Below are 24,594 nucleotides of genomic sequence, written 5' to 3'. Positions count from 1 at the left end.
CAAGCCCTCCCGGCCAATGAGATCCAAGAGAATGAGCAAGGGACAGGAAGGATGGAGGCCAAAGTCTTGGACCCATTGGAAAATTCTCCAGGCCTTGCCCATCTGTTTAGCTGACATCACCCTTCCAGTGGGCCTTCTCAACCTCCCTCAGATGCACCACGTGATTTTTAAGCCTCTGAGCCTTTGCTTATGCTGTTCCAACTACCTGCCTGCCTTCCCCACATCCATCCATCTCAAATATGGCTTCCTCATTGAAGCCTTCACCTGTCCTTCCCCAGGCCCGCCCAGGGCAGGAAGAGAAGAACTAGTGAGGAAGGGTGCAGTGATGAGAGGCACGAGGGGGGCATCTCCAGCTGAGGGTGGGAGCCAGGGGGAGGAGTGAGGGCCAAGAGCTGGGGTGAGCGCTCCTACCTAGTGTCCGCGAATGGCTTCAGCCGGTCCATAAACCCTTTGAAACTGTGGGCAACTTGGGTCTATGGCTATGTGCTTTGTTCTGGGGAGCTTTGGGACTCATCAGAGTCCCAAAGGTGCCTGAGACCTACGAAAGGTTAAGAAATCAGGCTCTATGGGGTGCCTGAGTCATTGAGTGTCTGCCTTTCACTCAGGTCATGATCCTGGGGTCTCAGATCAAGCCCCGTATCAGGTTCCCGGCTTGGCGGGAGGCCAGCTTCTCCCTCTCCCTCTCCCCTTCCCCCTGCTTGTGTTCCCTCTTTCACTGTGTCTCTAATAAATTAAAAAAATCTTTTAAAATTAAAAAAGGGAAGAAAGAAATCAGTCTCTAAGGCAGAATTTCCCAAAAGCTGGTTCTCCTAACTTGGGTGGCCGCGGCATGCCACCTGCGGCCATTCGACCCTCTGACTGTGGCCATCATGAGCGCTGAGCCATTCCTCCCTGCCCGGGTCTCTTGGAGCCCTCTCCTGCACCAGGGAGAAGGTCTCGCCCAGTCACGTGCTGCCGGACTCCGACGCCTCCAAAAGGAAGATGATTCCAGATCACAACCCTCAGCAGGCGTAAAAAACAACAAAACAAACCAAACCCAAAATGTCCAACTCACCGAACACCCGGACAGAGTCCTTACGTTTTTTAACAATCATCTTCAAAGGGGGCCAAAAGAGACAAACTTCAAGGTGTTAAGTTCTGGGGACATGACGTACAGCATGGTGACCACAGCTCATAGCGCTGTTACTATGTATCTGAAAGCTGCTATGGGTATAAACCTCAAGCTCTCATCACAAGAAAAAATGTCAGAAGTATGTGAGGTGATGGGTGGTAACTAACAACTGTGGTGATCATTTAGCAATATACATGTCTATCTACCCGTTACACTGTACACCTTCAACTAGCATGTGTTACACATCAATTATAGCTCAGTCCAAGGGGAGAAAATTTTACATTAAAAAGAAAAAACTAAAAATATCTCAACTGTATTTTTTTTCCCTGGGTATCTTTCTATCACGGCAAATGATACTGGTTTTCCATTTACCAGGTGGTGGGGGGTGGGGGGAACAAAGCTTTTGAAGTGCCTTCAGATTAAGTTAGAAAAAAAACAAGCAAAGGCACATGGATCTGGGGCAATCTGTGGGAAACATGGTCCTGGCCTCACTCCCTCTCGTCCGAGGGCATCAACCAGCTGGTCAGGGAGAATCAGGGACCTAACCGAGGTTGCACAGTAAGACCTTGAGGAGAATGTCACCTGATTCTCAATCGTGCTCACGTCTGGCCTCTTAGGTGGTGTGGGATAGGGTGGGCACGCAGAGGTCCAGGTGGGGGCCTGGGAAAGCGGGGCACGGAGAGGCCCCCGTGGTCTGGCCCCTCCCTCTCCTCGATGGCTGCTCTCTGCCCAGTCCAGCCTTACCTCCACCATTTTTGTAGCAGAGGTACGGGAAACGCCAGACATTGCCCAAGCCGACGAAGCCGCCAGCCACAGAGAGCACAAAGTCGATCTTGCTGGACCACTTCTCCCTCTGAGGCGGCTTCCCCTCAGCCTCATCTTCAGGCCGCGTGCCTGGGCTCTTCCCCGGGGATGGCTTCAGGATGTCTTTGTGAAAGTCTTTCAGACACTGCAGCTTCTCCTTAGTGGCCATGTCCTCCTCGCTTTCTGTGGGGGACAGAACAGAGGCCAACGTGCGCTCAGTAAGGGATGGCCTGCTCATCTCTGGTGTATCTCTTTTCCCACCCACGGGCTGGTGGGCTCTGACCAGCCCAGGCCTGTGGCAAGGGTCCTGTCTGGCCACTGCTCTGACAACAACGTGATTCAGACCCCTCTGGGTGACCAGGGACCTCAAGAATCAGGAATTGACAGGTTCCATTTCCCAGGCACCTGCTCAATAGAAGCACAGGGACCCAACGCCTGTCATCTCCAAATGCCACACCTCATTCCACACTTGAAGGCAGAGAAGCGTGACACCCACCCCCCCAACTCTGGCATCTTCTCTACGAAGTATGACACACTCCGGTCAATTCTAAGGTAATTTCCCCAAAACAGCCTGCCTGAATTTTCTAGCAATGAGCAGATACCGTCTCTGCATCTCACATTTGCCTAGAAAATGATGGCTCCCATTTCACTCAAGACTCAGCACAGTGCCTGGCCATGGGAGGCATTTGTTCTGAGCTTCTAAAGAATGGATAAACATAAAACGAGTAAGGGATGGGGTTTCAGGCTGGAATGGGAACCATATTTGAAAAGGAGGCTTCCATCAAAGTATGGAAAACAGGTATTTCTGAAATATTTTTGCAATTCATTAACCAGTGACATCTCCACATTTATGGGAAAATGCGGATCAATCTGTCTGTCCATCCCTCTCTACCCATTCTCTGGAGCTTGCTCTAACTCCTATACTATCCAGGCTCCCTTTCCTCTAACTCCCTGTTGGGTTCAGCCCCCAAGAGCTGTTCAGAATCACCCTTAGCCCACCCCTGAGCATGGTGAGTCCCAGCCCTGGGGAAGAGGCTGCCTTTGAGGCTTTACCCCCACATGGCCGAGGGCCATGGGAGACAGCTGAACTGTGGGAGCCGCAGCTAGTGGGCCTACCCACCCCTCTCTGAGCCTCAGCTTCTTTATCTGCAGAATAAAAAGCCTGCAAACAAAGGTGACCAACTCGTAGCCGAACAGCCTGGGGTCCCACTTGTCTTCATGACCCACACTAGAGGCCGACACTGATGTAGCAGAGCAAAGTGGAAATTCCTAGGTTGTCTCAAAACATGCGAAGGGCATTGGGACACCCTGGGTTCACATTCCTTACAGGAAACCATCAGCTGGACCAGAGGTGGCCCCATCACCCAGGCACACCCGGGCCAGCTTACCACCCAGCTCACAGGACAACTCCACTGGGGATCTGAGTCTGCCTTATCAAAGGCTTAGCACCACCCAACCATGTCTTGTTCGAATCCTTCCTTCGTTGCTAACGGTCTCCCAGGCCCGACAAGAAAGAGGCTCTGTGGGACAAGGACCTGTCTTATCTACTGCTGTGCCCAGAACCTGCGGCACAGGAGGCGAACCGATGTGGGGGGTTGGTGCCCAGCGTGGGGTCCACAAGCAGCTGCGGCTAAGCACAAACTCCAATGCGTCAACCTCCGCGTCCTGCCCTGTGGAGGTGGCAGTTGGGGCAGGGCACAGTGGGGGCTGCCTGTGGACCTGGGGTGTGCAGAAGGAGGATGGACTGGCCTGGCCCCAGCAGCCGGGCCCATGGGGGCCTTGCTCGGAGGAGCAGACGCACAAAAGCTCAACAGAATCCCCATTTCCCCCACGCCTCCTTCCTCTCCGTGGCTCGGGGTGGGGGACCCCGATTGTTTCGCTATCTGGCCATGAGCAGACCAAGAAAAGGCTTCCTGGAGCCGCCGGGTGCTCGCTGAGCCCTTCCTCTGTCTCCTGGAGCTCAGACTGGCGGCGGCATCCGCATAGCCTTTCTTTGCCCTGCTCCCTCGAGGCGACGTGGGGGTTCGGCCAGGCGTAGGGCTACTGTAAAAATAGCCCCAGCGGCCAGCATTGTTCCAGCATTAATCTGTGCAGCCTCCGATGGTTATCTGAGCTGCCCATTGTGGGCCGGCTGGATGGGAGCATAATTGGAGGATGTGGGACTCAAGTCCCTCCTGATGAAGATGTTTTTCAGGGAATGACCCCTGAACCTCCTCACCAAGAGGGTCGGTTCCGCTCTTTCAGGCTCCCCTTGGATCTCGGGGCTACAAGGCACTTCACAAGGTCAGCCAGGAGGAGGGGGGAAGTGGCTGGCTTCTGCTCACACAGGCAGCTGGGAATGGCGAAAATTCTTCCCCGCTAGGACAGGAGGAGCTGGGGTCTGCTTCCCTGAGGCTACCCTGAAAGCCCTCAGCCTGACTGGCTCTCAGAAAACCCTGCAGAAGCCCGGGAATGGGGCTAGGAAGTTCCCTGAGACCCTCTGCTCTGGGCTCTGTTTCCCATGAGGGGACACCTCCAGCCCCCTCTCCACTCAGGACCCCATCTTCCCAATGCCTGTGGCCGAGCCGAGACGGGATGTGGGATAGGACTCGAATGGGGCAGAACTGGGGCCTGTCACATGTCTGGCATTATGGGGGGGTCACATCCAGGTGTGCATCCAGGGATGGGTCCTTCTGTCACATCACTGGTCTCATCCATCTCTGCCACAAATACAGCCCCCACATCCTTGGGGAACACACAGCTGGCAGCAGCCCTGCCTCTGGCTTCCTCCTGCCAGGTCATGGTCCATGGCCTCACCCAAGACTCACTCACGCCTCGATGAGGCCAGATCCAGGTGCAGGCATCCCACCTCCCTCTCAAGGAGAACTTACTCCAAGCTTCTCTGGGGTGTCTGCCCAGCCTCATGTCTGTGTAAGCCCACTGCAGAAAGACCCTTGGCTTCTGTCTCTTGCCTCCTGTACATTCCCAGCATCCACCTGTGTCTCTCTGTCGCCAGGGGAACCGGAACCATCAAGGGGTCCCTGATGGCTCTTTCCTGGGCATCCATAGCAGCCTCCTCCTAGTCTCCCCACTGCTACACCGTTACCACCCCCCCCAAAAAACTGTTCTTAGCACAGCAGCTGAGGGCAGTATCTAGAGCATAATCACACCAGAATGCACCCCACCCCCAACCTTCCACCACTCTGGAAGGGAACACGAACTCCTCAATGCAACCTAGCCCCCAATCTCCCCATTCTCCCTTCTCCTTGGGACACCGGCTCCACAGAACTGCTTCCGTTCATCCCACGCCTTAGGCTCCCTACACAGTGCTCCAGGCCCTCCAGTGGCAGCCTGACCCCTGTAGAAATAAAAGTGTGAGCCCTGGGCTAGAAGCTGACAGCCACCTCCTGGCTGGGTGTCCTCAGGCAAGTTACCCAACCTCTCTGGTCCTTAGTGTCCCCGTCTATAAATTGGGCATAATCATGCCCATCTCATGGGATGACGTACAGAATGTATGGAAAGTACTTAGAACAGCATCTGGCAAGCAACAAGCACTCCTTAAATGGTAGCTGCTGTTGCTGTGAAGAGTGTAAACCTGGTGATTCACAGACTTATACCCCTGGGGCTAATAATACATTGCATGTTTATAAAAAAAATTAAAAAAAAAAAAAAAAACGGTAGCTGCTGTATTGCTGTTGTTATTGCCATAATTACCGGGGCCCACCTTGACCTTGGGGTGCATGAGGCCTCAGTTCTACTCAGGGTGAGATCAGCAAGGCCCAGGAAGGCCAGGAAGGCCAGCGCCACTCCTGAGGTCATACAGCTGGTAGTGACAGTAACGGTCATGTGCCTGAACCTTCAGCTCTGTCACCTACCTCTCTGCCAGCGCGGCCCCATCTCAGACGTGCCACCTTCCCTGAAGTAATTCCATCCATCTCCATGGACTGACAAAGAAGCCCCCGAATCCCCCGTCACCCCACCCCACGGTGCAGTAAGTGCTTAGGAACAAGACCCCCCTCCCCCGAGGCGTTCCAGCAGCCTGCTGCCTTGTTGGCCGCCGCCAAGAGCTGTTTTCCTTGGCACCAGTCCCAGGGCTATTTTGTAGCGACCGTGATACATAATTCCCCATTTTAAGAGCTTCCTCTTTGGTTATTACAGCAAGAAGCGATTAGAATCGGCATTAGAATCAGCTCTGACACAGAGGCTCCAGGATAAAAGCTCCCTCCTTGCCCAGCTGAAATTCTCCCCTTGTCTCTCTGCTCCAGGGGTCACGGCCAGAACTGGCTGTGCCTGAGGACCAACCTGCAGGTCACCTGGTCAGCTCTGGCACGTCTGGGCACAGATCCCACCTCGTGCCCGCAACGTGAGCCAGCAACACCGTGGATCTATCGGATGTTCCTTTGCTTCTCCCTGATCTACACCCACCAGATTTTTTGGTATTTACTTTGTGCTGAGCTGTCAATAGTCTTCTATTTACTCCTCAAGCAGCCTTCTTGTGGAAGGGATTTTTTTTTTGTACCGTTTCACCGAAGTTCAGGCAGAGAAGCAGGAGGCCTGCCTGAGCCTAGGGACCCAGGAAGGCTGAAGTCAGAACTCCCATCATGATCTGTCCAACGCCTGGGGCACAGGAGCAAAGTTTAGAAAGGAGGAGCCCTCTGTACTATTTGCAGGTGAGGATGCTAAGGCCAGAGGGAAAAGGATGCAGAGGTGGAGGGTAGAGCCAGAGACTGGGCACCCTGCCCACATCCCACGCCCTCCCAAGCCCTCAGGCCCCAGGTGCCCACACACCACAACCAGCTGCATTCTGAACCAAGTTGTAGACCCTGCTGTGGCTGTCTTCCCCTCAGTCCCAGACCGGGGTGGGGGGTGGGGGTGGGGGGGGGTAGCCTTTTTTTTTTTCCTGGAGGAGCTGCCCAAGAAGCTGGAACTTCTCACCCTCCCTTGCAAAACTCAAACCTTCTTGAGTAAAAACAATCGGCTTCCCAGAAGGCTCTCTCTGGAAAAGAATGAGGATTTCAATTTCTCATGGTCACTGACTTACCCACTCATGAGCTTCTACAAGGTTTTCAAAAGAAGGCGGCAGGTGCTCTGCTATTTCCTCTTTAGAATACCTGCCATCCTATTAATGCCCAGCACACAGTCAGCCTCTGAGTTCCACCTCTGGGCCTCCCTAGCCAGCGTTTCTCGGTAAAACTCTGGGGGTTAGGCAAGTGGCTCCTAGAATCCCCAGGGGAGATCTGGAGGATCTAGCCACTTTACAGCTGGGGAAACCACAGGCCTGGATAGCCCTGTCCTGTTGGGTTCTCTATGTAATCAAGCATTCCAGAGCAGGTCTTTATCCTCACCTTTCCTCGTTTCTCTGTCCACTCCAGAGCCAGAGGCCTGGGTTCACTGAGGCCACGACCCAGCCATGTGACCCGGAGCAAGTAACCACCTCTCTGGGCCTCACTGGTTAAAACTCACTTCATAGGGATTAAACAGGGGGCTGCCTATAAAACGTCCCACACAGGGCCCGATACATACGAAGTGATTAATAAATATTAGCAATTATTGAAGAAAATAGCTGACCACATTGGAATTTTATAATACTGTGTGGCAGGCATCATATCCTCAGTGTTTTGAAAAGGAGGAAAAAGGCAAGCTACATCGGTGAAGTGATGACTACAGGCACGTTTATTTAGCACTGGGCTAAGTGCTTTGCAAGCATTTTCTTAGTTAACCACCTCTCTGGGAGCCATTACCATCCCTGTACTGCTGACGAGGCCTGGAGAGGTGAAGTCACTTGTCAGGAATCACACAGCAAGTGAAAGTCCTATGAAGTTTCAAATGGCTCCCAGGTCTGTTTCAGCCTCAATCCCACATTCTCAAGCACTCGGCTGGTTTGGATTTAGCAAGCTGACAGGGTGACATCAGGCCTGGTGCTTTTAAGTCAGCTTCAAGCCGCTGGACTGGACACATCAGAAAAGTAGGTGATGGTGGACAGGGAAGTGAGGAGCCATGGGACACAGAGGGGACAGGACCCCGGGGCCTTAGGGACGGACTGGGCAGGCTGAGGAAGTGGTATCAATCGATAGCCGGGATGCAGGGCGCTCTGGACCAGAGGCTTCCTCCAGCAGCCAGGGAGATCTTCCCAGACTTCTCTGATAGATCCAAAGGGGCTCCTTCCAGCCCTGTGTCCACAGACTCCAGGCAAGGGACAGGCTCAGTGAGTAGGAGGGCTGGGATCAGTTAGTAACGTCTGCCAAAGGCTCCTTAGGTACCATCCTGGCCCTAGGAAGGGCTCATTTAGAATTGAATACAAGAATAAATATGTAAGCGCCAAAAAACTCCACCAACCAACCAAAAACACGAGGCATGGGTAAGAGCAGTATTTTAGCCTGTGCCTTAACGGGAGCTGTTTTTGAAGAGAAAGTAGAAATGAATCTAAAAAAGACTTTTTGTCTTTTTCATAAAAAGGTATACCTTCAAAAGATTTAATCATTGGCTTGAATCGTGGGGTCTGTAACCTTCTGTCTTGTTTATCTGTTTGTATCTCGGGATCACTCATGTCTGAAAATCTCAACGGCCCTAAGGGCTTGGCAGGTGAAAGACAGGTACAGCGGGAGGCCTTGGGGAAGAGTAGGGTCTGTGGCAAACAGAAGCCTAGGTTCCAGCCACCGGCAGCTCTCCTCAGCTCCCACTGCCTTACCTAAGTTTTCTAATTTCTAACACACTGCATGGCCCAGAGACAAATGGTGTGCCTTCTTTGGTCACACCATCACCCCAGGTCACCCAAGGTGGCCACAGCAAAGGGCAGGGCAGGCTTGCCTGGAGATGCTGACCAGCCCGGCCTCACGGGCCTAAGAGCTCACCCCAGTGAGGTCATCCAGGAAGCCTGGCATTGTTTTGTCCGGAACAAAGCCAAACAATGAGCAACCACATTCTGGTCCTAGTGAAAGTGAAATCTGTTTGGGATATTGTTTTTAGCATGTCATCTCTGGGGACAGAGCTTGTGAGCTACCTGGGGTTCAGCATCTGTGGGTAAGGCCTTCCCCTTCCCTCATCTAACTGCAAAGCCCCCACCCCACAAAAACTCAGGTCTACCCACCCTCAGAGACCCCTCACGTAACACCTTACCTGTCACATGATCGGCCCTGAACCCCCGTCTAAGTGTCTACTTCTCCCCAAGCCTCACAGAGCCTTCCCTTTCCACAGGACAAGATGCTGAAGTGTACAGAAGGGGAAGGTCTGGCCCAGGTCACACAGCCACGAGGCCATAGGTCAGGATTTGCACCCAGATCCTGCCTCCGTGTCCCCGGAAGGAATGTAACCTCTGGACAGGGACCTAAAAGAACGAGTCCTACTCCTCAGTCTGTGGTTTACAGAGGAAAAGGTGGGGGAAAGTGAAGAGGTTTTGCATAGAACTGACCTCTGGGACAAACTGGTGGCGGGCAGGATGTGGGCCCAATGTACTGCCACTTTATCCTCTTCTCACAAAAACATTTACAGGTAAAAGGTCTTGGGGACTGGGTCCAAATATTTTTCTTATCTCCTTGGAAGTGGCAGGCACTGACCCAAAGCCCAGAGAACCACAGGCAGTCAACAGATGAAACAAAAAAAGAGGACATGCAAATAGCGTGGGGGTGGGGAGGAGGAAGGCACCAGGCTGGGCTGGGGGAGGGGCAGAGCAGAGAAGACAGGACATTGGGGTGTGGCCCCCGGGGGTGAAGGCAAGCAGGGCACCCACCATGCGCACCACAGAGGAGACCTGGGCACTGGCCAAGCAGGCCACTGAGTCAGGGGGAAGGGCTATGGACTAGGGGTCAAAAGGCTGTGCCTAGTTCCGGTTCCACTGGGTTACGCGGGCCTAGTATTGCCCCTTTGCATGTCGGATGTCCAGGGTCGAAAACAGAGGAAGGGTAGCTCTGGCAAGCAGGGACTACTGGATAAACATTTACCGAGAAGCTTACCCGACGAGGTGCCAGGAACTGATCTAGGAACCGGGGGCATGGAGGTGAGCCCCCAGGAGCTGATGTTCTAGAAGGGGAGGTAAATATTTACTAGACAGGACCAGCATGTAGAAGACAATGAAGGATGAGATGTAGGTGACAGGGACCCAGGAGTCAGTGAGGCCCCTCTGAGGAGGTAAGGTTTCATGGAGGGGGCAGGCCTGGCCCTGGAGCAGCAATTCATTCATTCTTCTCAGCAGCCTGCATGAAGGAGTAAGGTCCAGAGAAGGGAAGTCACTTGCCCAAAGTCACACAGCTGGGATCTGAGCCCAGGCAAGGGGCTTCAGGGTCCATGCTCTCAACCACACTGGAACTGAGGTCTGTGTGGCAAACATCTGGGGGAATGCTGTTCTCAGAGCAGGGAATAGTGTGTACCAAAAGGGCCACATTGGACGCGGTAAAGGAATGGGGAGAGAAGGCCAGCGTCGGACAGAGCGCAAAATGAAACAGAGCATGGGGTGACGCAGAGAGGAGGCCAGGATTAAAAGCTGGGTTTAGCCAGAGGCTGGTGGGAGTCCCTGGAGAGTTCTGTGCTCAGTAAGGACTCCACTATGTGGCTACAGCCCCCAATTTTTCCTGACTGTCTGGCCAACTTCTCCCTTCCACCCTGGAAGGGGATTCGAGGACCCACGCTTGGCTCTTCCCTGTAAGCTGTTGCTAATGGGGACTCGTTAGTGGGGAGCTGGGGAGACTGAGTCCTTACCCCCAACACCCCAGAGCCACCCAGCCCCCTTTTCATGAGCTGACTACCTGTAGGACTGGCTGAATCAAGAGGGAAAAGCCAAGGATGGTGGCAGGACCTCCTTCCCCTTGGCTAAGGGCCACAACACCGGTGCCACAAAGGAAAAAAACACCCTCGTGACCTGAGTCAGGCCCCTCATCTCTCCATGGGGGAAGCCCATGGGTTTGGAAAGAACAACAGGGTGAGCATCTGCTGCTACAGGACCTCAGGGGTTCACTCACCTCGGGGAGTGGGTAGGAAAGGCTCCAACTATCCCGTGGTAACCGCACACTTACTACCCTGGTGGCCCAGGGCCACCGCAGGGGGATCCGAGGTCACCTTCCCACCCCCAAGGTACTAACGTCCAGAGACAGAGGGGAGGGGCTTGTTCTGTCCAAGTAACACAGAAATTATTCTACAAGTTCAGGAGGAGGACAGGAATTATACATCTGGTCAAGGGCGAAGGAGAGGAGCTTTAAGGAGCAGGGCCCTGACACTCTCCAGGCTGGGCCTCACTGCCTGGCTAGATCTGGACTCCTGGAGGACGCCAGAGTTCAGGAACAGACCGGCCTCATGGATTCTGTTTGAGCAGGCTCTGGACCCAAGTGCTGCATGGTAGATTTCCAGCGTATGCCGCCACACCAAAAGCTTCACAAAAGGAGAGGAAGTTAAGGAGAGCGGGCAGGGCCGCCATGATGGCTAACGGGGGCGCTCGGGGGCCTGTGTTGGTGCACAGGGCAGTGAGTCAGCAGGCAACGGTCTCCTGGCACTGACTCACCAGCCACAGCCTGTCACTCTCCTCCCGTCTGTGTCCCCATCACCCCAGCCCTCAGCCTGGTTTGGCCGGAAGTGGGGGTGGGGTAGGGTCTACCATGGTCCTGGGGCAGGCTCTGTAGAACCCAGGATTATTTCTGGAGGTCACAAAAAAAGAGACATGAGAAAAAAAAAAAAGAAAAGCTCAGTTTCCATTTCCTCAGACTTCCCCTTTTAAGCTGTAAGAACCCTAAAGCCGCCCTCCTCTCACTGGAGGTGAAAAGCAAACAGGGCAGTCCCTCCCTGGCTCTATAGAAACTGGAGAAAGATAGGCCCTCAGTGACAAGGCCAGCGAAGGGCATGCCTGTGGCCCAACACCCACTCAGAGTCAGTCACCTCCAACTTTGTCACCAGGGTTCTGTCGGAAGTCACATCTCCATAGAAACAGCCAAAGCACTCTTTGCTAAACGGCCTAGAGAAGGCACCTCTCTCAGCCTCAGTGTTACAGTCTGTAAGATGGGCACAATCTCCCATCTATGGTGTGTGAAGGCTCCTTGCTCATTAAATGTATATAAAAAACAAGGTCCCTGTTATGGTTCCTCTTTTAAACATGTCTCTACTCAATGAGGAAGGACCTTCTTCCTTCCTGGCTGCACTCATACTTCACATCTTAGAAATTTAGCTCAGGGGGAGTCTGGTGCCTGTGGAACAAAGCAGCTAGGGATTTAGCAAGACTGGTGGTCTTCAACTCGTCATGTCTGCTGCCAGTGCTCCATTTCAGAGCAAAGGGGTGTGTTGCCTGGAATTTCCTCCATTTACCTGGCAGTCAAGTCTCAAGTGTCCTCCCCCACCCAAAGCCCACCTGAGATCCTCAGGGGCTACGGAACCACACACCCCCCCGAGGCTTTCTCATGCCTCCATGCCTTGGCTCATTCTGTTCCCCTAGCCTGGCACACTGTTCCCCAAGTAATGCATAGGCAATCCTCAAGCGATTCCCCAGAACAATGGCCCTGAGGACACCCCCGTGCCTTCCTTGGGCTCTGTGGTTCACATCACCTCTGTCCCCAGGCTCACCAGCCCATCTTGTAATTGTTTGCTTACTGTCACCCAGGGCCAGCTTCCTGACACCTGGTAGAAGGCCCAGCACTATCAATATTTGTCAGACCTTCAGGGCTCACAACCCTGGGCACACTCAACATAGGAGTAAATATGTAATACCTCAGAGCTGCGAAGGTTCCTCAGCTCGGTGGAGAGAGCACAGGACAGCAGCAGCACGTGACGCCTAAGGACCGGGCAGGGCTGCTGACAGAATTAAGGGTGAGCCAGACAGAGAGGAGATGTGTCCCCCGCACCTGAGCACAGTTCCCCGGAGACGGTCAAATCTGTACAAAGCTTTGCCCTCCTTTTTTTTTTTTTTTTTTAATTTGACAGAGAGAGAGATCACAAGTAGGCAGAGAGGCAGGCAGAGAGAGGGGGCGGGGAAGCAGGCTCTCCGCCGAGCAGAGAGCCTGATGCAGAACTCGATCTCAGGACCCTGTGAGCTGAAGGCAGAAGCTTAACCCACTGAGCCACCCAGGCGCCCTGCTTTGCCCTCTTTTGACAGACGAGTCCTCAATCTTCAGGAAATCACTTTTCATGAAACATGTTCCCCGAGCATGTTCCCAAACTGACTTTGAAGTGAATTCTCCTTGGTTTCCTAAAGGTTTGCCAAATCCTACTGGCAGGCTCCTTGTGGATCCACTGGAGGATTCTTGTGGATCCCGCACAAAAACCGCAAGGAACAAAAATGGGGGCCTTAGGGTACTGGAAGGTGCATGTGCAAGCCCACTTTCCAGATAAGCAAACCGAGGTCCCGATCCATAGCCAATGAACAAGAGCCACCAGCCTCTTTCACAGCTGGGCCATTGGAGCTGAAGAAAACTCATTTCAGAGGGAAAAGCAAGGTTGGAAGGAAGTGAGGGAGGGCAGGGAGGCTCCCAGCATCCCCGACCCAGTGGAATACAGTGGGTGCCAAAGGCTGAAGGCAAAGCTTATTCCCAACCTGGCTAGACCCATCGTGTTGGCGGATAGTGGTGTGCCCGCAGGGGCAACTCCTAGGCTACAAGACAGTGCGTAACAGCAGCTACTGCCTGGCTAGATGAAAATTCAGCATTAAAATCCATATCAGGGGTGGGGTGGGCTCAAGAGAAGAACATTTCTATATGGTGCAGACCATCTCCCAGGGCAACCCCCAGACGGCCTCCAACTCCCTTCACCTCCCACTGTAATTCCACCTGTGGCCCGATCATTTCTGCAATGAGCATGGTGCCTCCCTATGGCCAGTCACCCATGTGGCGACACAAAATGAGGCCATCTCAACCACTGGGAATTCCCCAGAGGCATGCCCCCTAGCTCAGCCAACCTTCTTTTTAGCCCATCCCACTGCCTACCATGTTGCCTTCCCCTCAAGAACTATCGGTGGCTCCCAGCTGCTTGGAGAATCATCTATTTCCTCACCTGGAATCCAAAGCTTGTGATACTTTGACACTGTCACTCCCCAATCTCTGCCACCTTACCTATCCCTCCGGTCCTGCCCCAGTCTCGGGACCTCCTTGTTTTTCCTCACTAGCCCATTCAGTGCTGTGCTTTGTGGGTTCCCTTATGTTTAAGAGGATCCCACCCACCTTTAAGACCTGGCCCAAGGGTCACCCCTCCAAGAAGCCATTCCTGCCCATCCCATTTTTCCCCCTTGCCGCCTCTGGCCTATGTCACCTCACCATTCACTGGGGGGCTGGGCTCTTGCTCAGACTTCAACCCTGGACAAAGTTCAAAGTTTTCCTTGGGAAAGCGCAGTTTCTTCATCTGTAAAGTGGTCCCCATAACCTGTGAAACCATTCCTTGCCCAAGTCTCTGGGCTGAGCTGCTGGATAAACCCAGCTGCCTAAACATCACCATTGCCTGTGACTCTGGCTGAAAATCCAGATGCCTGGACCTGCCCCAGACCTCCTCCGACTCTGAATCTTCAAGGTCATTAAACCCTCCACGGGACTCTTAGAATCAGGTGAGGCTGGGAAGAGTGATGCTAATGAACTGGGAGATGATTGGTAACATGTAAAACAAAACCAACCAGTGAAGGAGACTCTCACTGCCTGATGGTAAGGCACGCAAACAGGCAATGGCTGTGTGCACACACCGTCTGCGTAGCCCCTGCCAGCACTGGGAACAGCTGGGGCTTGGCCGGCTGGGGTTCATTTCTGCCAGCCCCAGTCAGTCCCAGGACGACCCCAGAACCATGTGCCCAGACTTGACAATCCGCCAGAGGCTCCCCTATTCCCTTTCGCCACTGCACCTTTATAGTAACCCATTTTACAGGTAAGAAAACCGAGGCTCAGAGAGGAAACAGGACCTGGCCAAAGTCACCCAGTGAGCAAGCGACACAATCTGAACCAGGGACAAGGCAATGATCCCTCTATGCTGGCTGAAGTTAAAAAGAATTTGAGAAATCAAGGTTGGGGCTGGCAGATGGATGACCTGTGACTTCTGGGGCAGGGAGCTGAGTAGGGTATGTGATCCTGGGAGAACAAACTTCAGAGACTCCCCTCCCCACCCAGGGGGCAAACCCAGCACAGCAGATCTTGGGCAGCATGTCCAAAGAGACACGAAGTACTGGGCAAATTGCCTGGGACTTGGGGGCCCCTAGCTGTTACCCCAGCACAGTGGAAGTCATTTTTTCCCTGAAGTAGAGGCAGCAGGTGGGGCCTTCTGAAATGGAGAAGCAGGCACCTGTCCCTAAAGCGTCAGCTCCCCAAACCCAAGGACAATAGCAGGAAGGACCCAGGAAGCCCAGGTGAGGCCCCAGCTCTGCCAGTGACCACTGCTTGACCAAGGCAGCACCAGGCCTTCCCTGGACCATGGTTTCAACCAGCTGACCAGCAGACCTTAACAGCTCACACCTACAGGATCCCATTAACCATCCCTCCCACACACGTGCACATAGGTAGGTGTACATGTGCACACACACGTCTCTCTACAAAGGCTACCCCTCCAGCAGAAGAAAAGACATACCACAGATATACCTGTCTGTGACTTAGTTTCCTCAAATACAGAATGAGGACAGAAGAAGCACCTACTTCTTAGGGTTGCTAAGGGATGAATGAGCTAACAGACTACTTAGTACCTGAACAAAGCGTGAGCTATCAGCATGAGGACCCCAAGACCAGTGACAGTTTGGGTGCCCTACACCAGGACCACTGTTCGAATGCAGGTCAGCTGGTTCTCAGACATGGGGCAGCCCCCCCCCAAACACTCCTGCCTCTTCCCAACTGCCCCTTCCCTTCTATCCAGCCTCCTCTTCCATGGTGGGGTACCCTCCCAGAATACCTGCTGACTATGGGACTATGTAGGTCCTGTGGGCTGGTGGCTCCTTGGGGGATCTGGGCACAGATGTGGGCCCTCCTATCACCTCCCCTAGCTTGCCTTGGCATGGGGTCGGGAGAACAGCTCAGGCAGCTGCCCTCAGCCGGGGAGCTAGACCAAGGCCTGCAGCGCCCCAGACCAGCTGTCCATACCCCACGGGCAGTGGTGCTGGCCAAGCAGGAGAGACGGAAGTTACAGGGCCTGGGGCCTGGCCTTGAGAGCCAAGTTCGTGTTACAAACACTACTGGAAAGTGGGCTGCAGAGCGTCCCCGTGGGGGGGGGGGGTGCCAACTGGCCACTTGGAGCAGAGTGGCCCAGCAGCCTCCCTGCTTCCTTGCATGGCTGTGAAGACGACCTCTGGGAGGAGGAGCAGCTTGGTGGTATCCTCCAGATTGGCTGCAGCTAATCAGATTCTGGGACCCCCCAAACTCCCAGCAGCCTCAAAACCCCAAAGGTCCTAGTTGGAGGTCCCTGGGTACCCGAGAACCCTCACCTGGCCATCATTAACGAATGACAAATCAGCCCCAAACCCCCAATGCCCAGAGTTTAGCGATATGCAGGCTGAGGATTGAAAAGAGGAGGGAGGGGGCTTTCCAGGAAGACCCGAGTTGGGCCCTGCTGTGGGGCTCTGGGCAGCCTACTGTGCCTGTTTCCTCATCCCTAAACTGTGGCTGATAACAGCACCACCCCCTCAGGGCACAGGGATGATTACACAAGCTGATACACATAAACCACCCAGTACTGGGCCAGGTGCATAGATGGGTCAGGCTAAGACGTCGCGCGTGAAGGCAAACACGGTTCATGAGGGAGCCACTCTCAGGGAACTGCCAGCTAGCAGAAAGGCAAGACAAAGGCAATTATGGTAAAAGGTCTGCCAGCCCGCGGGTGGGCTACACCCCTATTCAACCCCAATTTCTTCTGTGGATGTGTACGAATTCAGAAAATTAAACACCGTGATCGGATCTCATGTGCCCGTTTTACAGGTGGGTAAATTGAGGCCTAGGTGCCAATGCTTCGGTCTCCAGTGTTTCAACTCAGGTTCTAGGCCTCCAGTTCCCCTGCCTGCTCCTACTGTTTTGGATGCCTAGGGCCAGCTCAATTCATTTATTTGGGGAGCTCCTTCCCAGGCCCACGCCACACAGAGCACCAAATCCCACAGAGGTCTTTGACCCCAAGGGAATGCTCTGCCTGTTTACCCAGCAACCTACCTCGGGTCACCTCAGGGGCTGAGAGGCTCTATCAAGCCAGGATTTGGTCGGAGGCAGTGGGTAAACAGAGGATCCCACTGGTAGTCTGGGGTGGGTGGCCTGGGTGGACAGTTCTTGGCAAGGGGAGCCATGGCCCACTCCAAGCTGGATGCCCTCGGGAAAGACCTTGTTCCCACCAGGCCTCCGGCTGGACCACTCAGATTGGAGCAGTGAAGGGCTCTCACATTTGCCCTCTGCTCCCTCTCTCCTGAGTGGACTCCCTGGACACGGTTTCCTAGGTAACTGAAGCTGTTGGGGACCTCCCAAGCTTGAAATCACAGAAAGGCAGCCCAGTAAGGTTCTGTAAGAGGACGGAGGCTCTGCGAGCAGATGGGACACAGGTAGACATGCAAACATGACTTACCCCAGGCACTGGGAAATTGGGGACATCGGAAGCCCTAGAGAGTATAAAAGATACCCAGCACATTGGTTATGGGCCTCAGAATATCTGCTCACGAGGTCACAATGTCCCTTCCAACACAGCCCACGTGCCCAGAGATGGAGTACTCCAGAAAAATGCCAGCAATAAGGAGGGTCCTTTAGCAGAACTAAAGCAAGGGGAGGTTCTTTGGTCATAGAACTTTACTGTCTCTCTACATCATTGCCTGGGAGACCCTGTGCTTTCACAGCTTAGTGCATTCTATAGGCCATTTCAGGCCCTCAGAATGCACATCCTTGCTCCTCTCCAGTCTCAAATGACACCTCCTCCAGGAAGCCTTCCCTGACCATCCCCCACCCATCTCCCCAAAGAACAAGTTGCTCATTCCTCAGCTGTAGTCCTAGTTTCTTCCTCCCACGCCCAGGGGATGCTCCAGGGCAGAGGGTGGGCCTCCTCCCTAGAGATAGCAAATGAGAAGGACCCTCGTGTACCATCGTCATAGCAACCTTCTGTTCCAATTCCAACTGTTCTTACATCCTGGAAACAAAAATAGTTACAGCTAACATTATGTGCCTGGCACTCTGTTGGGCATTTGATAATATTCTAGCTGGTAGTAATTTTTTAATCATGCTAAATATTTTTCTTACTGCATTTTAAACCACTTTTCACTGATTCTAGCTGCTTGCTTTTCTCCTATAATCAGTCCAAAAGTAATGAGACTTCATGACATTTTTTCAGAGACTCTCACGGAACAAAAAAACACACTCTAAATGCGAGCATGGCAGAGCCAGTTCTGGAGAGCTCCCTGGTTTGAGCGACTGTGTGTGCCCAGCTCAGTGCCTGACACTTGGGTGCCGAATATTTACCCAGTCCTTACCAACTCTCCTGTGAGATGAGGAATCTTACCCCGTATGAGGCTCAGTGGGGTTGAGTGACTTGACCGAAGTTGCACAGCCAGGAAGAGGCAGGGCTCCAGAACCCTGGGTCCTCAACCACTGGGCTCTGGGGCATCTCTTGGCTCTGGCCTTTGACACCAGGAAGTCCCCCTCTTTTTTTTTTTTACTTATTTTTTTGACAGACAGAGATCACAAGTAGGCAGAAAGGCAGGCAGAGAGAGAGGAGGAAGCAGGCTCCCCGCTGGGCAGGGAGCCCGATGTGGGGCTCGATCCCAGGACCCTGGGATCATGACCTGAGCTGAGGGCAGAGGCTTTAACCCGCTGAGCCACCCAGGCGCCCCAGGAAGTCCCCCTCTTCACTTGACTTAACACAGGAGGAAACGGAGGGCAGCAGTAGGCAGGGGTGTCATTTTGCACATTAACCAGCTAGGATCGGAATCCAGGTCTCTTGAGCAGGCCCAGATCACAGGTCCCAGGCCAGCCTAGACTTCGCAACAGCTGGCAAAAAAATCTACCTCTGGGAGGCAGCTTTGTACAAGGACATTCCCATTTCATTTTGTAATACCTGCAGGGATTACTAAATACTGGCCCCTCAGGCTAGAAAGAATGTTAACCATTTCAATTCAGGCTACCTAGAGCAATTAGGAGGCTAATAACAAATTCGTGAAGGGAAGGGACTGAGCCCTGGGCGCCCCGCCCCCACCTCCTCTGAGCTCCTCTCACCCAGACCCTCCTGCATTGTCCAATCCTCAGGGGCAGCCCCAGGACTTAATCAGCTTATTCACCCTCTAGATAGCCCAGCAGATCAGAAAAGTCTCCTTTTACTCCTTGGGGACAAGGATACCTGAGATTCAGGCCACAACTATAAATAGTCAAGAAATCCGTCCTTTTAAACTGACTCCTCTATTTATCAGTTGGTTCCCGCTGACCCCTCGATGGTGGAATTCTACATAATTCCTCCCTGGCATGATCAGTGGAGAGGAGGGGCCCTCCAGTCCTCTCCAGCCTTGTTGTCTGAATTCCCCGACAGGCACCACCCCCTGTGAGACACTGTTCCCCAAATCCCCTTTGCTGAGTTCCACTTTTGCCTCTGCTGCGTCACCTTAAAAGGTTTCTGCTGGAGCCTGACTCTGTCACTTGTCCGTGGCAAGCAGTGACCTCAGGAATGTCACTTCCCCTTGGGGCCTCAGTTGCATCATCTGTAAAATGGGCCACCCCAAATTACACAAGGGAAGGTAGGAGGAAGGGCCTCAGTACAGGCGTGGATCTGCTCTCAGGAGAAACGGCACCCATGGACAGCCTTTCATTTCACGCAGTTAATCAACGACAACAATGACTGGGGGCAGGAACAAGCACCCGGGGCTCTTCAGTCCCACAGGGAAATGTCAAATGAACAGTTCCTGCATCCGGGGTTCCGTGACACACAAGTGGCCCAGTCTGCTGGCACTGCCACCCCCTCCCAAGGCATTTCACATGCTCCTCAAACCACATGAGTCATCAAAACTAGGTTAGACATCTCATTAGAGTGGGTTTCCTCCCGGGACCTCTGGCAGCGCCTGCAAAGCTCCTGCAAGCCTGTTGGGGTGAGGGCTGGGCTGGGCTGTTTCTCCTCCTGAGCAGAAGCCAGTTGTCAAGACAACCAAACAACAGTCACTACCTTTAAGGGGGCACCTGCAGCACTCACTAAGGACTTCAGGTTCCAGACTAGCTCCCCAAAGTGGATCAAGACCCCAGCACTCACCAGGGCGTTTGGGGTCACCAGCCGAGACCTCCCACCCACCTCCTCTCCTCTCCCCTGCTCCCCCCAGAGCGAGACACTATAGCCCAGCTGCACTACACTCTCTGCCTTCCCTTTTCCGGGGTGCTTCCCTCTACCCGTAAATGCCCTTCCCTGCTTGGGTCTGCCTGGCATGCTTTTGTCATTCAAGGCCTCTGAAAAAGTTCTGTGAACTCTATGTGCCCAAAGCTCCTTCAAGCGACCCCACCAATGCACAGCTACTCTGTCCCCTCACTAGCCGGACAGAGAAAGGCTCAACTCTGGGTCCACAGGGCGTGGCCTAGAGTCTGGGCCACAGGAAAAGTCCTCAAGTCTCTGCTGACTGAATGAACAGACTTTCAATTCTCGGTTTTCAGATGCTTACAGGTTTTCCCCAAACTTCCCCAGACATCAGAGTTTCTCGCCTGGGCCTTCCCCCACTCAGCAGGGCTGGAAGGGGTTTGAAAATACAGATGCTTCTCAAATGAAACATAAAAGCCAGAGGGAAAACAAGAGGTCTGCCCCCCACCCCACGACCTTACGGAGGTGGGAGTGTCTGTCTATGAGAAGACAGATGTGAACACAATCTGTTGTGGTCATCACTCCACTAAGTATTACAACAAACCATCACGCCACACACCTTAAGCCTACACAGTGATGTATGACCATCATTTCTCAGTAAGACAGGAAAAAAAAAGGCTCACACTAAACTGTAGTCTAACTCGTATGTTCACCTATGTCTCCCTCACTAGGCAGTACGAGTCTAAAAAATTGACACTGTGTCCTGTTTCTATCACCAGCACCTATCATCATGTTTACGAATATGAAATAAAATTAATTTCTTTAAAAAGGTGGGGGTGGCCCTTCTCCCCCTCAGCCACGAAGCTTTGAGGCCTGGCCACGGGGGACCCAGCTGATCCCAGGCAAGGCCAGAGATGTGGACAGGAATCGGTTGCCTCGAAGCAGCTCCTGCTCCCAGGGAACCTTCCAGAGCAGGGGCTGTTCTAGTTCATTTCTTTTATGCTGAAGAGTTTACTCGGTATCTGGACTTTTTAACGTGACTAAATCACCCCTAATATGTAAGCAACAGGACAAAAAGGGAGGTTATGGGAGGAGTGGAGGCTTACGGTGTCTTAAGGTGATATGTGACCTTGGGCATGTCAATGCACTTCTCTGAGCCTCAGAATGCTCCTCAGGATGATGGAGAGGACAGGATGGTGGAGGCAGACAGGCTCATGAGGAGAAGCGGCTCATGTTCCCAGGCTGCTTCCCTCCTCTACCCTGAGACAAGCCCTGACCTCCTGGTTGTTCACATCAATTGCATTTGGGGGTGCCGGTGGGGGGAGGTCTGGTTCCATTTTGCAACTGAATAATGGTTTGTGTCATCTCTCCCTTCCTGCCTCCTTCCTCACTCTATCCCCACTGCTCAGCAGTGGGCCTCGTATACAGCAGGAGCTCTACAAGTACTCACTACCTGAGGGAATGGACACATTGAATGCTGAGTAAATGCCTCAATTCATTCAGCTGTGAGCTCCTCACAGGACAGAAGTCTGGAGGGAATAATCCAAAAAGAGCAGCAGGGCCCCAAGGGGCAGCCCCCCAACCCCAATGGAAGGACGACAGGGTGGGGAGCCTGGGCCCAAAAGCGCACCTATCTCTTGGTCTGCGTGGCCGCAGCAGTGTCACAGGGCACCTTCCTGAGCCTGGCTTCTTCAGCCATGAGGCAGAGAACATCACAACTTTGCCCCAGGCCCATCACACGGCAGAGAGGAGGATAGGACCCTCAAGTTCTCGGGCATCACAGGTGCTCAATAGGCATCTCCAGGTCAAAATCAGACCTTGTACTAAGTCAACTAGGCTGACCCTTCTGGTTGCCTGGAGGAGGACACAGATGCCCAAGGAGACAACACCTCCAGGACTCCCATCGAGGAGGACCTGGGCTGGGAAAGGCGCTGCAGCAACGGGTTCACCGGGACCTGCCGCAACCTCAAGTGGCCTGCGGGCACGGCCTCCGGGGCATCTGGGTAAGTGACGTGGAGGAAGTAAGCTTGTCACAGATACTCATACTGCGAAGGACATACTTAAAACTCAAAACATGACTCAGTTTATCTGAAATTCTAATTGAACCAGAATGCTCTGTATTTCACCTAGCAACCTTATTCAGAGCATCTGGAAGGATCCTTGTTACACACACACACACACACACACACACACACACACACACACACCCCGTAGCCAGCACAAAATATGACATCCAGGCCATAAGAGGCATCAAGTAGCTCTGGCCTCCTGGTCTGAAAACTTCAACCTGAGTACAAATTAAAGATCCTGGGACTTCGGAGTCACACTCTCCCACAAGCATGCTCTAAGCTGCTTGCCCTGTAGCTGCACAGATCTTTTGGGGTCCTCTCAGCTCCTCCGTTTCCAATTTTTGCAGAGCAGGTGTCCACTCCCAAGGCTGTCCTGAAGTCCTCACCTCATCCCGTCCCGGATTGTTGCCTTCACCCATCCTGCTTCCCTGACAGACATCGCTCATCGATTGTGGCATCCTTCCCACAGATCATGAGTCCCTATCAAAACATGGTCTGTCTCTTTCTGAGTCTGATCTCGTCCAATCACAGAAGCCAAGCAGGGACGGGCCTGTTTAGTACTTAGATGGGAGGCCTCTAACTTAATGGGTCAGAGAAAGCTCTCAGGTCAGGGACACAGTGGGGGCAGGCAGGAGTCCCAGAGAAGGCTGGGAAGGAATCAGAAGGCCAGAGCACCACTCAACCTGAAAACAGAAATGAGAACCATGTCCCCCTCACTGAGGCAGGACAGAGGGAGAGAGGCATGCGCCCTTCACAACCTGGCAGCCCTGATGGGACCCACAGAGCAAGAGCTCAGGGGTGATGACAGGAACAAGGACGGGGGAATTTGGGGATGCAGGGCAATGCGGGATTGGGGTCAGGCTGGGGATGAGGGTCAGAGGGGCCAGTGACTGGCAAGTGCCTCCGCTACTCCTAGGGATGAAGGCCATAGGTTGAGGGGTGAGACTCCATTATGGAAGATGTGTCCAAGTATACATCCCCACAGAGAAACCCAGCCCAGAGAGGGAGGACCATCACAGCAGGCAGAGCTGAGATTCATGTCCAAAGCTGAGACCCCAGAAACTCCCCTGGGGAAATGATTCCAGACCCTTGTTTTATGCATGAGGAAAATGAGGTCCCAGAAAAGGGAAATGACTCATCCAAGGTCCCCCAGCAAGTTGGTGGGAAGTGGGTAGATAAAGGCAGTGCTGCTGGTGGTGCTGGGGGCAGCTGGGTCTGAAGGCTGACCCAGGGCACCCTCCCTGGGACAGCCAGTCCCCCCAAACCCAGAGGTGTCTCTAGCCTTAGGACCCAGGAGGCTCCTGTTTTGGGGAACGTGGGTTTCTGGACTTAATACTATCTGCTGGCTGAGAACAGACTTCCCTTAAACCCCTCTCAGGTTTCACCTGGGCAGGCAGCTCTTGTCTTTGAAATGCCCTGCCGGTTTCTGAAAACAGCAACAACAACAACAACAGCAAACTGCGATATGGTGATTTAGAATCAATGTAACTACGTCTGTGGTCTTTGTCCCCATTGCTGGCAGAGCTCCTAAAACTGTTATAAATTTCCTAGGTGATGAGAAGGGTGCCTGGGCGGCTCAGATGGTCAAGCGCCTGCCTTTAGCTCAGGTCATGATCCTGGAGTCCTGGGATGGAGCCCTACTCCCCCTCTCCCCTCCCCCAAATCCTGCCCGAGCCTGCACTCTTCGGTGTGATCTTTAAAAAAAAAAAAAAAAAAAAAAATTCCTAAGTGGTGAGAGTGAGAAAGGTGTCTTTTGTTATGTTAACGATGACTTTTAGAAGGCACCTAAGGCTAGGGGCTAGTTGCTAGGAGAAGCAACCCTGTGATTAGAAGGTTGGAACGTGCAGTCCCACCCACTGACCTTCAGGGAAAGGAGGGGGGCTGGAGATGGAGTTCAATCACCAAAGGCCAATGATTTAATCAATGGTGCTTAAGTAATGAAGCCTCCATAAAAATTTAAAGGAGAGCTTCCAGACTGGGGAACACATTGAGATTTGAAGAGAGTAGCACCTGGAGAGGAGGGCAGGGAAGCCCCAAGCCCCTTCCCCACATTCCTTGCCCTGTATATCTCTTCCTTGTGGCGGTACTGAGTTATGGCCTTTACTAACAAGACCACTGATCTAGTCAATAAAACATTTCTCTGAGTTCTGCGAGCAGCTCTAGGAAATTAATCAAACCCAAGGAGGAGGTTGTGTGAACTTCCGATTTCTAGCCAGTGGGCCAAAAAGCACACGTGGCAATCTGAAACTTACAACAGGCAGTGGGAGTATGGGGTCAGCCTTGGAGGGCTGAATCATTAACCGGCAGATCCAGGTAAAGTGTCAGAAGTGAGTTATAAGGTAGGACATCCAGCTAGTGAGGGACAATCGCGTGGTGGTGTGTGTCAAGGGTGGGGGGGGGACACCCATTAGTATTGTAACCTCTCTCCTTGGGGGGTGGGGGGAAACCAAACCCATGTGCCCACTGTTGGGGCTA

The 24,594-nt window shown here is 53.3% G+C and overlaps 1 protein-coding gene across 3 annotated transcripts in view; it reads right to left on the bottom strand.

Moving 5' to 3' along the window:
- SLC6A6 (solute carrier family 6 member 6) overlaps positions 1-24,594 on the bottom strand; it is an 84,294-nt gene that overhangs the window by 40,809 nt on the left and 18,891 nt on the right. For 2 of the 3 annotated variants that reach the window (XM_047743794.1, XM_047743780.1), the window contains one exon: positions 1,856-2,098. In XM_047743794.1, the coding sequence (XP_047599750.1) occupies positions 1,856-2,084 (229 nt within the window). In that variant the 5' untranslated portion in view covers positions 2,085-2,098. Of the gene's footprint in view, positions 1-1,855; positions 2,099-12,574; positions 12,656-24,594 lie in introns of all 3 variants that reach the window. The other variant, XM_047743789.1, reaches the window with a different exon arrangement.

This window comes from Lutra lutra, chromosome 1, assembly GCF_902655055.1.
Source record: "Lutra lutra chromosome 1, mLutLut1.2, whole genome shotgun sequence".
NCBI classification, from domain to species: domain Eukaryota; kingdom Metazoa; phylum Chordata; class Mammalia; order Carnivora; family Mustelidae; genus Lutra; species Lutra lutra.
This window is presented reverse-complemented; position numbering and strand designations above follow the sequence as displayed.